General features: G+C 39.1%; 1 protein-coding gene across 1 annotated transcript in view; it reads right to left on the bottom strand.

Annotated features, from left to right (window-relative positions):
- Nucleotides 1–16,965, bottom strand: part of XK (X-linked Kx blood group) — a 43,786-nt gene that overhangs the window by 19,035 nt on the left and 7,786 nt on the right. Inside the window, exon 2 of the mRNA XM_003799876.3 lies at nucleotides 15,627–15,889. Within this exon, the coding sequence (XP_003799924.1) occupies nucleotides 15,627–15,889 (263 nt within the window). The remainder of the gene's footprint in view (nucleotides 1–15,626; nucleotides 15,890–16,965) is intronic.

The following is a 16,965-nucleotide window of genomic DNA, read 5'->3' as shown; positions in this document are numbered from 1 at the left end:
GCTCACAGCACCCTCCAACTCCTGGGCTCAAGCGAGTCTCCTGCCTCCGCCTCCCAAGTAGCCGGGACTACAGGCGCCCGCCACAGCGCCCGGCCATTTTTTGGTTGCAGCCATCATTGTTGTTTGGCGGGCCCGGCCTGGGGATTCAAACCCGCCACCTTAGGTGTATGTGGCTGGCGCCTTAGCAGCTTGAGCCACAGACGTCGAGCCTACAACTGTTTTTTGTTTGTTCTCTTTGAATTGTCTCTTTTAAACATCTGTCCACTCCCTCCTATGTAAATAACATAGGTTCATATCTCTATGAGAAAAATGATTTTACTCCTTTTGAAAAATACCTTGTAACCACTTTGGAAGTCATAATGAGATGCCTAATAGATTTACCTGCCAGATCTAAGTAAACACTGTTGAGAGAGACCTGTGCACCAGGCATATTTTTTCTTGGATCTCATAAGTGAATCCAGAGGGCCAGGAGCACTTTGTTGACACCCTTATTTTCTAATTTTAAATTCTCTCTCTACAAATTTTGTGTTTCTGTTTTGTTTTGGTTCATTTATGGCTATTAAGTTACTCCCCATTGTTGGCAGAAATGGTTCAAAATTTGATTTTTAATGTATGACCATCTGGAGATCTCTCTAAATATATTCGTAGTTTATAGAAATCTAGTCCCTGCTGGGTGAAAGGTAACAGAGAATCTGATTTCTCAGTCTTTTTGTTTGTTAGTATATTTTTTAGCTGAAATTAATTAATAATTTCATGCCCTTTGGGGAGAAAAGAACTATTTGCAATCTAGATGGAGAGATTTCCTGATTTTTTTTTTTTTTTGAGATTTCCTGATTTTGTGTTGACTCTTGACCTATGGCTTAAATTATGGAATTGAAGCTATAAATTTTAATTATGTCTGTAATTCTGAAATACCTTCACTTCTGATTGTGTGATATATTCCCCTCTCTGCACAGCATTAATATATTAGATTATAAAGGAGCTCTCTTCTGATTGGCATATCTAAACAAATAATTGGCTATATAAATTGAATATAACTAAAATTTCCTAAAATATGGAGAATGAACTACTGATACTTTAAATGTGCCAGATTAAAAATATATATTCTCCAAAAAATCAACTCAGAACTATTGTAAAAATTCAGATTTACTTACTTTATGTAAATCTTTGACATGTAAGACTAGTTTAAGAGTCTTAGTTTCATGTAAACACCTCTGATTTATTGGTGTTATGTTTTAATATAAGCATACATTTTATGCTTCCTGGGTATATTTTTCCTAAACTTATACAGCTTCTGGACCAAAGCACCTGGAATTATTCCTTTTGAATGTTTAAAATTATAAAACTTAAATTTGTTTTTAAGCAGAGAGAATCACTGTTTTTATGAACTTATATTTCTACAGTAAGGAAGTTTTTTAGTATATGTTTGAAAAGCATTTCAACACAGCCCTATTTTGAAACTAATTCATAGCTTTCATAGGAATGTCATTACCTAATTATAACCTTAGAATATGGGAAGGGGGTGGGAGAGGGGAGGTGAGAGGGGTGGATGGGGGGAGGGACGATGATTGGTGGGGTCACCTCTATGGTTTATCTTACAAGGGTACAAGTGAATCTTTCTACAAGCAGAGTATGAATGTCTTAACTCAATAACTAAGAAAATGACATGAAGGTTATGTTAACCAGTTTGATGAGAGTATTTCAAAATGTATATGAAAACAGCACACTGTACCCTATGATTGCATTAATGTACACAGTTATACTATAAGAAATAAAATAAAAAAATCTTTAAACAACTAAAGATCTTGGATATTCAGTGGTTTTCTAGATCATTTCTAAGTAGGATAGAATACTAAAAAATTGGTTAGTGAGTATAATTTCAGTTTGTACACTTTTGCTTCTTATATTTACATGCTACAAAGAGGCTCTATCTTTGGGTCTGTAAATGAACATGTTCATTTCTGCCATATTATGAAACTGAATAAGGGAGTTATGTGGCTGAATACAGCTGGGTTAGATATATTTATGAGATCTGATAGACTACCATAATGACAGAAATTCACAATTATCTATCCTCTAATTTTCTTTGTGAAATATGAGTTACTGCTTTGAAGCTATAATTAATATATATGAATGAGATAATATACATGATCCTCTCTTAATTCTCAAATCTCAAGATAATGATTTTTTTTTTTAATTGAGGGCAAAAGAGAATATTTCTGTCCTAAAGTAAAATGATGTATTCTAGAATAGGAAAGAGAAAAATGGTGAAGGACAAAATCTGAACAAATGAAGAAAGGTGTAGAGGGTCTGAAGCAAGATTACTTGAAAAGGAACACATTTTGTATTAACATTTTGCCAAATCTGACTCATTTTTGATGGGGTTATTTGTAAGACTATCAAAAATGCATAGTAAGTTGTTTAGAACCAAATAGTTCATTAAAACAAACACAGATTTTAGTTTTTTGCCTATGAAAATGAAAAGGCTTTCTTGAAGTATTGATCTGTTCTTAATAAGAGATTGTAAAAGATTACTCTTGGCCTATATTATATTCCTATGACTGCTGTAAGCAAACTACCACAAACATAATGGCTTAAAATAAAATAAGATTTATTTTCTTATACTTCTGGAGATCAGAAGTCTGAAATAATTTTCACTGTGTTAAAATCAAGGAGTCAACAGGGCCTTGCTTCCTCCAGAGGATCTAGGAAAGAATCTACTTCCTTGCCTTTTTCAGCTTGTACAGCTGCATTCCTTGGCTCCTGGCTTCTTCCATCTTCAAAGCCAGCAGTGCAGCATCTTATTTCAGTCCTCACATTGTCTTCTCTATAATCAAACCTGCCAATTCATCTTCCTTATACAGAAATTAGGGGTCTACCTGGGCAATCCACAGTAATCTTTACATCTCATTTTCTTTACCTGTAAAGTCTCTTTTGCCATATAAAGTGGCATTCAAAGGTTCCAGAGATTAGAATCCAAAAATCTGAAAGGTCATTATTCAGCCTATCACATCACCAATCAATTCCAAAATGAGATAAAATTAACTTCACAATTTCTTTGGTACTTCAAACTGTCTTTCAGATTTCCTGGGGAAAAGAGAGAAGGCTTAAAGCTGGCTGCTATAGGCCAGTAGTTAGTGCACCAGCACTGCACACCATGGGTGGTGAGTTCAAGCCTTGCCTGGGCCTGATAAACAACAACAAAAATAAATGAATAAATAAATAAATATAAAAAGATTTGAAAATACCCAGGTGTTGTGGCAGGTGCCCATAGTCCCAGCTACTTGGGAGGCTGTGGCAAGAGAATCGCCTAAGCCCAGGAGTTGAAGGTTGCTGTGAGCTGTGACACCACAGCACCCTACCAAAGGCAATAAAGTGAGACTGTGTCTCTGAAAATAAAATAAAATAAAACAAATAAAATAAAAAGATTTGTTTTCTTCACCTTATGAAGAAAAATATGTTATATAAAATTAGCTTTATTAACTATATTAACATTGATTGGCTGCATGGAAAATGTCAGATCAAAAGAGGTGTTCATCCTTCCCTAGATTAAATCTGAATAGGAAAAATATTATTAATATAAATATTTCCGAAGTTCTAGGTTGTATGGGAAGGTCCTAAAGATGGGTCAATGAACTTACTGTCTATTATATGTTTCTAATTATGAGAGTCCTGATGGAGATTTCCCTCATGATATTAGGCAAGAAAATTACAGTGTTATCAGCCATCATTTCAGTAAATTTCTAAAAAGTATTTGATCACAACTTTCCTTTTTAAATTTTATCAAGCATATGTCACTAGTGCTTTTTAATTAAATATTCACATCACATGTTTCTTTCTTTCTTTCTTTCTTTCTTTTTTTTTTTTTTTTTTTGCAGTTTTTGGCCTGGGCTGGGTTTGAACCCGCCACCTCCGGTATATGGGGCCGGCACCCTACTCCTTGAGCCACAGGCACTGCTCCACATCAAATGTTTTTATATAGCTTTATTAAAATACAGATGTCTAGAATCTATTCTAGACTTCTTTGAAAACTGGCTTAATCATTATGCCTACAGACAGTTTGTACAAAATCCTTTTATTATGTTGGCTTTATTACCTTATTTTGAATGTCACAAAAATTTCCTCTGTTATGTTTGTGATATTCTCCCACCAAACTTGTCACTTACGAAAATTATCACATGTTCTAAGTCAGCAGTTCTCAGCCTGTGGGTTGTGACCCACTGGAACTGTATAAAGAGTCGGGGCAAGGTTGAGAACCACTGTCCTACGTGAACCAAAGGCACAGTAAGTCTCTATCATCTCCAGATAGTTTTCAATTTACACTGATGTCCTAAAGGCCCTATAATCAGCTACATCCCAGAGATTTTATCTTCAATAAAGAACTGTCTCAGAGCCCCATAAAAATAACAGTACCTCAGATATCTCAAAGAATTGGCTTTTGGGCACAGGTTTTTCATGTTACCACATAACTGCGTTTAAGATGATGTCAGCAGAGAGAGTCAGAATTCCCAGAACATCTTTGAGAAGTATTTGTGTTTATGATTCAATTTAACACACTGTCCAACAGAAAGACCTAGCTTTGCAAAGTCTGAAGTCATGTACTATAAAATCTGTCCTTGTCTTCCAAACTATCTGGCCACCCCCAAATAAGACACAAGTGAAAGTTCTTGTTGAGTGCTTTTCTAAAAATCCAGGCTACCTTAATTCCTCAATATGGAAGACTCGAGCTTCATTTTTCCAGAGGAGAATACTCAACACTTTCCATCTTGAGGCACACTTTCTGGCTAGAGAAAAGAGCCTCAAACAACAAGCTAGAAGGGCAGGACTGTCATTCCAAAGTGATTCCTCATCATGTCACCCTTGGAGAGCATATATATCACTGGGCCTTGGTGACCTCACATGCAACATGGAGGTTCCCCTCAAATCCCTGTGCCTTCTGTCCCACTTATCTAATTTTAGTAGAGATATTTTCTTAGTTAAAGATCAAGTCTGATAACTGTACAACTTAAACTGACCTTTGAAATAATTTGGTCCAACCTCCTTATTTTACAACCATGGAAGGTGACAGGCCCTCAAGTAAAGGATATTGCACAGTTGAAATGGTGAATACTTTTCATCCTACATTTTAGAACTCAAGAATCTAACTACTGTAGTGCACATATAACTCTTCCACAGTTGAGTTGGTGAATTCTTTTCATCCTACATTTTAGAACTCAAGAATCTAACTACTGCAGTGCACATATAACTTATCTCTCTGTTGCTAACTGGTTTCCGTAGTAGATTTTACCTTAACAAAATTAATTGAGCCATATTTTCATCAGTGCTATTTTAAAATCCTAATATGAGAACAAATCTGTTTTCATGAAGATGCTGAAAGAGAAAAAAATACCAAATGCAGGTCCTGGTCACTTTCTTTCATTAGATTTAAAATCATACTCATAAAAGACTACAATAAAACAAATTTATTATCTCAGTCTATTAAAACTATGGTTTGTGGACTGTACAGCCATCAATTTTGTTATTGGTTACCTACAATAGATATAGAAACTGAAAATTGGCATTTAGGAACCACAGCAATCTGGTTTTGCTACATTTTAAGGAGTGGTCTCACTTGTTGAACAGGGTACATACCAGTCCAGGTATTAACCTACAGCTACAAATCAAATGTGAGCTGCATATTACTAACAAAACTACATACCAGTTCACAATGAATTGGAATAAGAAAAACAAGAAATTTTGCTAATATTGGCCCTACACCAAAGAGTTTAAGCAGCACTATACTATGTTACTTCATTAAATAAGATAGATCCTTCTGAACACTGTGGACCTAGAATTAATTTATGGTCAAGGTAAAAAACTCAAGTATCTGTTGTGGTCAGACAGTTGCTATGAATTAATGAAGTGTGTCAGTGATAAGACTTAATGGCTGATGCAAACCAGAGGCCCAGCTTTAATGGAGCAGCAGCGATCCATTTCTATTCGACTGTAATCATGTGCATGCCCATTTTCTTTTCTCAAGAAAAGCCAGAAATCAACAATTTCAAGTAATAAGTTCTTGATTTTTAAATGTTGGCAGTTTTTTTGCTTGTTTGCTTTTAACTGGGCACTTTCCTTGGCTCCCTTTATTTATTTTTACTATTATTATTTTTTATTTTACAATATTATGGGGATACACATGTTCTGGTTACATAATTTGTTTTTGTAGATTTTAAGGCAAAGTTTTAATGTGTGCTTCACCAAAAACATGTGCATTGTACCCATTAGGAGTCAATTTACCTATCCCTTCCTACCCCCTCCCACCTACTTGATTCCCATTGAGTTTTAGTTCCATATGTGCATATAAGTATTGATCAACTAGTTCCATTTTAGTATTGAGTATATGTGATGTTTGTTTTCCATTTTCATAATACCTCACTTAGAAGAACAGTCTCCAGTTCTATCCAGGTTGTTAGAAAATATACTAGATCACCATTTTTTTTATGACTGAGTAGTACTTCATGGTACACATATGCCACATTTTATTAATTCACTCATGTATTGATGTGCACTTGAGCTATTTCCACATCTTTGTGACTGTGAACTGTGTTGCAGTAAGCATTCAAGTGTATTTGTCTTTTTGATAAAATTACTTTTGCTAGAGCAAATGGTAGTTCTACTTTTAGTTCTTTCAGGTATCATCATATGACTTTCCATAGTGGTTGTACTAGTTTGAAAACCCACCAACAGTGTGTAAGTACTCCTCTCTCTCTGCATCCACACCAGCATCTGCTGTTTGGGGGACTTTTAAATTGTCTGTGTAGGACTAGCAACTCCATCTGCTATACAGACTCAATTGTAAGCTGCCACTCTGTAATTTGTACTTTAAGAAATAATTTATTAGAGGTTAGGAAAAGCACCCCTCTTTCTAGAATCCAATTTTGGAAATAACAAAGGCCATTTCTGAAGAGTCATACTATCACCCTATGGCCACATCCTACAGGAAATGTCACAAGCAGGGACCAGGGGATCTGAGCAATCAAAACTCTTCTGTTCCCAATAGCAAAGGATGCTCCTGGTGGGAGGCCAGTCTGGTAATCAGGCCTTGTTTTCTGCCAACAACAAGGCAACTTTATCTTTCAAGTTCCTCCCAGGCTCAGCAATTGGCTCATCTCTTCCAGTCATGTCTGACCCTGGCCTGCACTGACACTGTGATCACAGGCTTGTTTGGCAGCCACAACCTTCCCAGCCTCTGTCTTTACTCAATGGGGATTTAGGTTTCCCACTCCCACAGGGCATGACTGCCAATGGTGTCCTCTCCACCTCTCTACAGGGGCCAAACTAGAAGGAATCCTTCTTTACCACACCCCTCTTCTAGAAATGCATAAAAGGCCTAGATTAAGGTGGGCTCTTGCCTTCCCACAGCAGCAATTTCCCCTCTCTGCCTCCCTCACTCTCTCCCTGAGTGGGGGATTCCTTGCACATGTACAGGGAGATTTGGCAGGGGCTGGATTAGGCTGAAGCTCTGCTGGTCCTGGCCCCCTGTTCCCTGTGAAACCCATAAGCACAGCTGAGCACAATTCTTTGAGGGATGGCAGTGTCTCTCTGCTGACCCTCCCCTGCCCCTTGAATCTGCAGAGGGCTAGCCAACCTGGGCTCATTTATGCCCAATATCCAAGCTCTGCCTGAGATGTCAAATGGAGATTCTGAAAGAGCCCAGGAAGCCTCGCTACTTACAGTGACCACGAGAGTCAAGTAGCACATGGGCTATAAGGTAAGAACAGCTAACCCAATGTGGCTTACCTGCCTACTATAGGCATTCTGGTCTTGAATGAATTCCTCAGATGTACATTCCAATGAAGTACCCAGGAGTCCATGTTTTGTGCTACCAACCAGAGTCACCAGCTAAAATAGTTTTTAAACATAAAACAGCTATTTATTCAACATGTCAAGATGGGAATATAATGATTAATTCTCTGGCGTTAACCAACCTAGGGACACCCACTTTTGACTGAAAAGACATGGGTTTATGAGAAACCCATGCTTACACCTAAAGACGCTTCTAGAGAATGGGGAGACAATGCTGTAACCATCAAATATCATCTGAAGTTGACTCTCTTCCTGTATTTGCTGGGAAAAGGCCTGCTTGCTACTCAATCAGATGCACCAAAGAGGAATAGATGAGCTTGGCTAATGCTGGGATTCTTCACAGCTCTCCTTAGGGATAACATTTGTAGGCGGGCAACATGGCAGTGAGGTATCTGGAAATATGAGGTTCACTGGGCATCACGGGGCAAGAAAGGTTTCTTGGGTATAGACAAGCACATCTTCCAAAGAGCCCTTAAACACAATCCCAACACTATTTCCTTCATTCTTAGGACACCCTTGTGGATTAGCCAAAGTCCAAGACAATCCATTCTGCTTAGACAGAGGCAGAGAGAGAATGAGTCACCAGGAAGGAGAAGCAGAGAGGAAAGCAGAGTGGAGACCACTTGCCCCATCACTCTGCCCTGCCTTCTTCTTTCTCCTGGCCCTCTCTTATCTCTTCACAGGGTTGGGTAGGCTGTAGTTCTTACAGCCAGTGGCCCAAGCTCCCAGTAGTTACCTGAGAACCAGGCCCAGCGGCACGCTGGGGAGGCATGCCTGTGTGACTGGGGCTAGGGAAGGGGATAGGCATGGATGTTTATTAAGGGAACCTCTATGTCATGTGCTGTGTGAGGCAGCAGTTTACAAGAGACTTGACCTTTGGACTCTTATTACCCTCATTATTCACATGAGGAAACTATAGCTCAGAGGGAATAAGAATACATCCAATATCACACAGCCAGAAAATGGTGAACTGGGATCTTGAACCTTGGTCCTCTGATCCTGTTGTTCCAGCTGGCTGGGCAGCTTATGACTAGCCCTTTGTGAAAGGTAATTAGGCAGCACAGGGTGGCCCTCAATGACTAGGTCAATAGTGAGAACCTCATATGTGGGCACTCACAGACAAAGTGACAGATTGCCACAGCACTTGAGGTGATACCTATTTCTAACTTAAAACAACCTGATTATAACCTTTTTTTGTATTTCCCCAGTCCCCATGTAACAGCCCCCTGGCACACTAAGCTCATGACAGCCAGTGGCCCCCCTCCCCTTTTCCCTGTTGCCATCATTTTACTCTGACTTTACACCTTCCTTGTGTGAATGAAGCTGCCTGCACCTCAGTCAGGGGCTTCAGTTCCACCAAAGTCCCTAACTATGTCCCTGGCCTCTCAAAGCATTCCCTACTCAGAGCCAATGAAAAAGTTTCTCTCCCTCAGCCCACAGGGGCCACTGCCCATACCGTCACCACTGGAAACTACACCTCTGAAATCACTGATTCAAATACCCCACAGCCCTGACCATGCCTTCCACCTCCAACTCTCTATGGGATGCCTCCCCATGAATGGTTTACAGACTCCTCCTACCCTAAGTGACAGATACTGAGAGAGGCCAGGAGCATTATCATGGATTTAAAAACTTTAAGATTATGGGTTAAGAGAGGCAGCCTGAGATCCCTCTTCTGTGGTAGTTTGGGAGCTGGATAAGACTGCTGCTGAGGTCCCACCAGGCTCAGAGACCCAGGCATCTCTACTTCTTCCTGGGTTGGGGCCTCCCCTCAACCTGAGAGTGGGTGCCATCCTCAAAGAGGTAGGTGAGCTGCTGGTTCTGGTCCACTGCCCTCTCCACATGCTCAGGGGTGATGCACATCCTGCAGTTGTCTGCCACCTTGCCCATCAGCTTCAGGATGTTGGCCTACAGGTACTCGAGAACACCAGCAGCATGGCCGAGCTATGGCGCTGTACATAGAGACTCTCTTGCAGAGAAAGGTCCATGTGGGTAATTGGGAACCACACCTAGGCTTTTGTGGAGAAGGAGAGAATCTGCTTTCTAAGGCTCCTTTTCACCCTCACACAGTCTTGGTGGGTTTTTACCCTATCAGCCCTTTCTGGTTTTCCTGTTAGCCTGGGCTTTTCAAGATACTAAATGCTTATTTCTGTCTACTGTATCCCTGGGCTCTAGCCCTTCATTGGTCAGGGAGCTGCCTTTGTGGCAACACAGACTTTGCAATGTTATCAATATCCACTGAGCCCTGATCAAATCTGATTTAGAAATGTTTCTGATAGGAATCTGATAACCCTAATGGCTGGACTCTTTTTTTGAGGGACCTTTAAATTTCTACTTGACTTTAACATTCTAGCAAAAAAGAATGTTTCATTGGAAATACTGAACTGTCTTCAGGTACTTCTCCAGGTTCTCCAATTCTGGTCTTGCACTTCTTGTGAGTTCATTTACATCCCTCTGTAAGTTGTATATCACTGATAGACATGTTGAATGTCTATTACAGTAGAGGTTCAATTGTCCCACCTCTTATACTGTAATAGAACCAGTTTTACTTCTATTTATATATTCATTTCAATATCCCTAGGCAATATTCTTATGTCCTTTTGAGCTGGTTTCAACAGATAATTGTTCTCTTATGAGTTAAATAGAATCTTTAGAATTTGTTCATTCTTTGGAAAGTCTGAAACTAAAAGCAAAAATATACCCCACAAACCTATTCCTTTTCCAGAGTGCTGTACCAATACAAACTGGGATCTATACCCACAACTGCTCATGTCAGGGACTTGGGAACCACTTTCAACATCTCCCACTGCCTCACCTTTATATTTGATCAATCATCATGGCATTCCACTTGTACATCCTTAATATTGTTTCAATAATCCACTCTGACTATTCTAGTCCAAGCCATTATCATTTGCAAATTGACAACTGTAGCAGCCCACTTACTGGCCTTCCTGTCTCTTCCCTCACTGCCTTCCAACAATTGTCCAGAGTAATCAGTTTCTAAAACTAAATCTGATCATGATATTGTATTGCTTAAAACTTATTAGTGTCTTCCCACTGCCTCTGAGATAAAGCTTGAAATCCTGGGATACTCTTTCCTGCTTTTCCTTTACCTGGCTTCTCCTCATCTACCAGTTTCAGTTTAAACCTAAGTTCTGGAAATCTTTGCCTCATCTCTCAGACTCATTTAGGATCCCCCTAAATACCCACACATAGGTCCCTTAACTTTCACTTGAAGGATTACCTGGAGTAAAATAAATACATGATTTTAATTATCTGTTTCATGTTTGTCTATCCTATTCCAAGATGATTAAGGCCTGTCACTCAATCACTTACTCACTGCTTTATCCTCAGAGATCAGCACAGAGTCTGAAATGCAGAATACACTCAAGAAATTCTCATTGAATCCATGAATGAAGTCACACAAACCTAACCTCAAATCCTGGCACCTCTGGCAGACAGTGAGCACAATTTCCCTCTTTAGTAAGATAGATATAATATTATCTACTTCACAGGGACACTGTGAAAATGAAACACAATGATGCTCATTACAGTGACTGGCATAAAGCAAGAGTTCATAAAGCAGTCGTGATTACTATGAACACGATCACCTTCAATGGAAGAAAGGCCAAACAGCAGGCTGCAGCAGCCTTCACAGAACGTAGTAACTTTGGTGTGCTCACTTGGGCTTCAGCCCAACCCATACTCTAAGGGCCTGAGTCCTGAACATGCCTCTGCTGAGAAATGACAAAACTCAGGGAGTCTCAGGATAGCCAAACTCCGAGATAGAAGCACACAGAAACAATGTCCATTATTCATCAACTATGAGAAAGAAAACTTTCTAATACAGTCTGATTTTACTATGCACAGAAGGCAAATCCATGTGAACAGAAAATAGATTACTGATTGCCAGGGGGTAGGAGCATGGTAACCGATGAATGACTTTTAATGGGTAGGGTTTCTTTTTGGTGTAATGAAAATATGCTAAAACTAGATAGTGGTGATGATTGCACAACATTGTGCTTATATTAAAACCTACAGAATAATTGTATATTTAAAATGGTGAAATTTATATGAATGATATTACAAAAAAAAAAAAAAAAAAAAAACAACTCTCTAGTGACCATGTAGCTGGTGCCACCTCCTCTCCTTCGTTCCAAACTCTGGGAGGCTATATTCATCAATGTTTGCTCAGTGAGCACAGAATCAGAGAGAGAAAAAGGAGAGAGTTACATAATTTGAATGCTGAATAGGGTCAGGTTCTGATGGACTCTATTTGCTTCTCTTGTCAAGAGAATAGACACTTTTATGAATCTGGACTGTGTTTAGGTGCTGTTACAGATACTGTTAGTTGCCTATTCAATATCCACTCCTCTCACTGTCCTTTAACAAAACACAGTTTCAGTCTAGGTAGCAACAAGCCCAAACCCAGGCAGGTCATGAATAGTCTAACCCAATGTTCCTAAACTTTCCTGAATATAAAATCCCCTGGGGATGGGCACTGGTGGCTCAAAGGAGTAGGGTGCTGGCCCCATATGCTGGAGGTGGCAGGTTCAAACTCAGCCCTGGCCCAAAACTGCAAAAATAATAATAATAATAAATTAAATCCCCTGGGGTCCTTATTTTAAAAAGAGAGAGAGATATAAAATCTTAGACCTAACAAATCACCATTCTAGAGATAAGTCCTGATAATCTGCATATTTAACAAGCCCCCAGGTAACTGATCGTTATCATGCAAGTTTGAGGAACACCGGTTTAAACCATTGGGGACAATCATTTCTATGTCTGGCTTTCCCAGCATCCCATGCAACTAAGTGAACATGTGATCAGTTCTGTTCAATGAGACCTAAAGTAAGGTCTATTAGGGAGATTTCTGGAAAAGCTATACTTATGAAGAAAAGAGAAAGACACCTGTCCCTCCCTCTTCAACCCTTCTTCCTGTCTTGAATGCAGCTATGATGGTTGGAGCTTCAGTAGCAATTCAAGTGAAAGGCCAATGGATTTACAGACATCTATTTGCCACTGTTGAAATTATACCAGCAACTGCCTACCTCCTATTTCTTGTTAGATGAATAAAATAAACCCTGGGTTGCTTAAACCTATGGTCAGGTATTTGTCTCCTGCATTAAATGCATTCCTAACTATATGACATATAGTACCAGCATTTGCTTCTATGACAAACCCAAGTCCATGCTCTATTCATAAGGCCCTTTCATGGCCCTTCCGATTGAGGGATTCTTTCCTCAGTATGTTAAAGCAGTGGTTGGGGTAAATCAATAAGTGGAAGCCCTCTGTCTTTTTAACAGGATTATGCCCACTTCCTTTTTCCATATTTATTTGATTTACTGTTTTTTAAACTTCATTATACTTTATTAGTTTTTCACTTGCTAACAGTGTACCTAAAAACAATTTTATTAAATAAAGTATCTTCTATTTTTGGTAAGTGTCCTTATATGCTTTCACATATAAACAACACTTTATATATTTCTGTCACTGGTTCCTTTACATTTACATATACCTGTCATATTTCAACATAATAATTATTAGAACAAACCTACAACTCTGATTTTCCTTTCTTGGTTGATTTTTTTCTACATGAATATTATATATTTTGTTTAACTCTTAGAGGACTTACATTTTTCCAGGTTCCTGGAAGATACTAAGTATCCCTTGTGACACTGGTAACAATTTACAAAACAGATTTTATTTTTCCTGAACAGAATTCTGTTTTAAAAACTACAAGGGTTGGCAAACTTTCTTTAGAAGGAACTAGATAGAAAATATTTTAGGCTTTCTGGGCAACATGGTCTCTATTGCAGCTACTCAGCTCTGTTCCCACAGCATCCAAACAGCTACAGACAATACATTAATGAAAGGGCACAGCTGTGCTCCAATAAAATTTTATTTACAAAAGGAGGCAGTGCTCAAATTACGCCCATGAGTTATAGTTTGCCAATCTCTCAACTATAGGACAGTCTTCACTATCAAAAACTTGTGGAAAAAATTGAATCTACTTGTAAAAATCAAACAGGCTATTACTGTATCTGTTTTCTTGCTGTGTCCCTGCTTCGTGGAAAAAGTAATACACTGGGAAAAGGGTATTGAGGCATGCAGAGGACTCACATTGGTCAAAACCCATTCCAGTTCTAAGTCCTTAGAGAACAAAGGATGCCAAAAAAATATACACACACACATATTAAGAAAAGAAAAAACTCTATTAAAGTTGTGATGCTCAAGTCACATTTGACTTCTGTAATTACAAGAGATACAAGATACCATATGTAAGATAATAAATGTTGTCAGTAGATACTGAGGATTATAATTTTAATATAGTTTTTTTCCTTTCAATAGCACCTACTGTCTAAAAGGGATTGTGGGAGACATTTTCATATAAATATTAATCCACCAAGGTTCAAGCCCTCTAACTTAGATCCTGACTCATACCTTAAGAATCATATTCAAGTAACCTGGATAAGGAAGACAGCTTTAATATGCAAATATACTGTGAACCCACCACAAATTAAGAAATTTTGCCAGTCTAAAATATAGGCACTCTAAAATGCACAGTGAAATAAACAACAGTGTTTCTTTAATTCCAGTTTAAATGTTTTCTTAAATATGCATTTTTTTCAGCTTAAGTCTTTTAAATCATTTTGTGGATCTATAGCAAAACTTATCAGAATGTCTAGTTTTGATTTACCTATAATATTTGGGAGGATTTCCCTTTATCATTTGAAGGATTTTCACTGTGTCCAATGCAAATAGAGGATTTGGGGGGGACCCTGACTTAACCAAAGTCTGCTCACAACTTGATGAAATGAGAATAGCCCAAAGTGTAGAAAACTGTGTTCACTTAAAAGCTGATAAACCTATTGGAACTCTAAGACAGGAAAGTGGCTCTGTTCTACTCTCCATAAAGCTATTAAACCAATTATCTCAGCTAGTTTAGAACTATCACTGAAAGACAGAAGTGAAATCCCAAGAGAACCAGCCTCTGGAAGCTATACAGGTATTTTTAGCCTCTGGCAAACTATCTTTTGTAAAAATGGCCACAATGGCATTTTGGTCCCGTATGATGTTCCTAAACCCTTCCACTTCCCAAAGAAAGTCAGAGTTTACTTTCTTCCTCTTCCCTTGAACATCTGCAGGACTTAGTGATTCCTTTAACAAAGAGAAGGCAGCATAAGTGCATGACTTTCCAGGCTGTATTACAAAAAGTGATATGGCTTCTACTTGAACTTCTCTCACTCTTAGGACACTCACTTTGGAAAGAGCCATCATGCTGTGTGGAAGCTTAAGCTTGCCCACACTGAGAGATCAAATGGAAAAGACCTGAGACCCTCATCAAGACATATGAGTGAACGTGCCTATGCTGGATCATAGGTCCCATCTTTGAGCCACCCCAGTTGATCCACAGTGGAGCATAGGTGAGGTATCCCTTTGAAACCCTGCCCCAAATGCAGATTCATAAGCAAAATAAATATTATTATTTTATATATATATATATATTTTTTTTTTTTTTTGCAGTTTTTGGCTGGGGCCAGGTTTGAACCCACCACTTCCGGTATATGGGGCCAGCACCCTACTTCTTTGAGCCACAGGCGCTATCCAAAATAAATGTTATTTTAACTCACTAAGTTTTGAGCATAGAACTAGAGCAGATTCAGGACTGAATGCCTCCATGAATAAATTTCACTTGAAATAAAATAAACAGTATATATGGCTTTCCATTTTGATCCTCAAATACAGACAGAAATTAAAAAATATATATATATACATACTTCTTCCGACAGTGACATCCTGCTGTATGATGCTTATGTACAGCTGTAGAGTCAGCTGGGGAGCTGAGCCCAGGAAAGCCTGGATCACTGAAGCCCGGCTGAATGCAGATCGGTGGGTAAATAGCTTGCCTTCTGCCTGGCCCACCTCCTTCTCAATCTCTTCAGAGAGGCCATTTCTTGGCATCTGCCGCTTCTTAGTGATGCTGACATAAGGCTCTTCATTTTGGCCTGACTGAAAGTAGATGCAGAGGACTTCAAAACACCTGGAAACAAACCAGTAAGTCATAATAATTAGAGGTACAGGATTTTGTCTGTTCACATTCATCCTGCTTATACTTAACCTGATTCTCAAAGCCTTGACTTGGCTATTCTGAACTGTAAGCAATCCTCTAAATCACTGGTTCTCAACCTTCCTAATGCCGCAACCTTTTAATATAGTTCCTCATGCTGTTGTGACCCCCAACCATAAAATTATTTTCATTGCTACTTCATAACTGTATTTTTTTTACTGTTATGAATTGTAATGCAAATATCTGATATGCAGGAGACCCCCAAAGGGGTCATGACCCACAGGTTGAGAACCGCTGCTCTAAATTGTCCACTCCAAGGACCAGTTCAGAGCAGAAAGTCTTCTTGAAGCCCTCTAGCAGATGAATGAGAATCAAATCAGAGGTGGCACTTAAGGCCACTGAGGCAAGAAAATCTACAAGACAATGGAAAGTGGTTTGTGTCCACTTTCTGTGAGTCTAGACCCACAGAAAAATATTCTATTTCCTTTCCTCATGCATTATTAACTGTGTGTCCCTCAGTAAGTTAGTTACCCAGATCCCTTTCCCTCGATTATAAAGGAGAGATAATACTCACTTTGCTACATTGCTGCAAAAGATGGTGATAATATAATGTGTGTGTGTGTGTGTGTGTGTGTGTGTGTAAAGTTCCACATCCAACTGTAAGCAGTAAAACTATTACAGTTAAAACAGAAGCTATGGTAAGGAGATCCCCCATCACAGGGCAGCTTGCCATCCATTTCACTGGAAAACCACAACCTATTACCTATCTCTCTGTTCTTATAAGTTCTTACAGGACAGGGGTTAAAAGTCGATCACACCTGGAAGCCTGCCAGGTATCACTGAGAGAATACCTGGCTTTTAAAATTGGGATTTCTAGCTCGGCGCCTGTGGCTCAAGTGGCTAAGGCGCCAGCCACATACACCTAAAGTAGCAGGTTCAAATCCAGCCCAGACCCGCCAAATAACAATGACGGCTGCAACCAAAAAATAGCCGGGCGTTGTGGCGGGCGCCTGTGGTCCCAGCTACTTGGGAGGCTGAGGCAGGAGACT

The sequence above is a fragment of the Otolemur garnettii genome, unplaced genomic scaffold (assembly GCF_000181295.1).
Source record: "Otolemur garnettii isolate 467f Iridium unplaced genomic scaffold, OtoGar3 scaffold00158, whole genome shotgun sequence".
Classification (NCBI taxonomy): Eukaryota; Metazoa; Chordata; class Mammalia; order Primates; family Galagidae; genus Otolemur; species Otolemur garnettii.
This window is presented reverse-complemented; position numbering and strand designations above follow the sequence as displayed.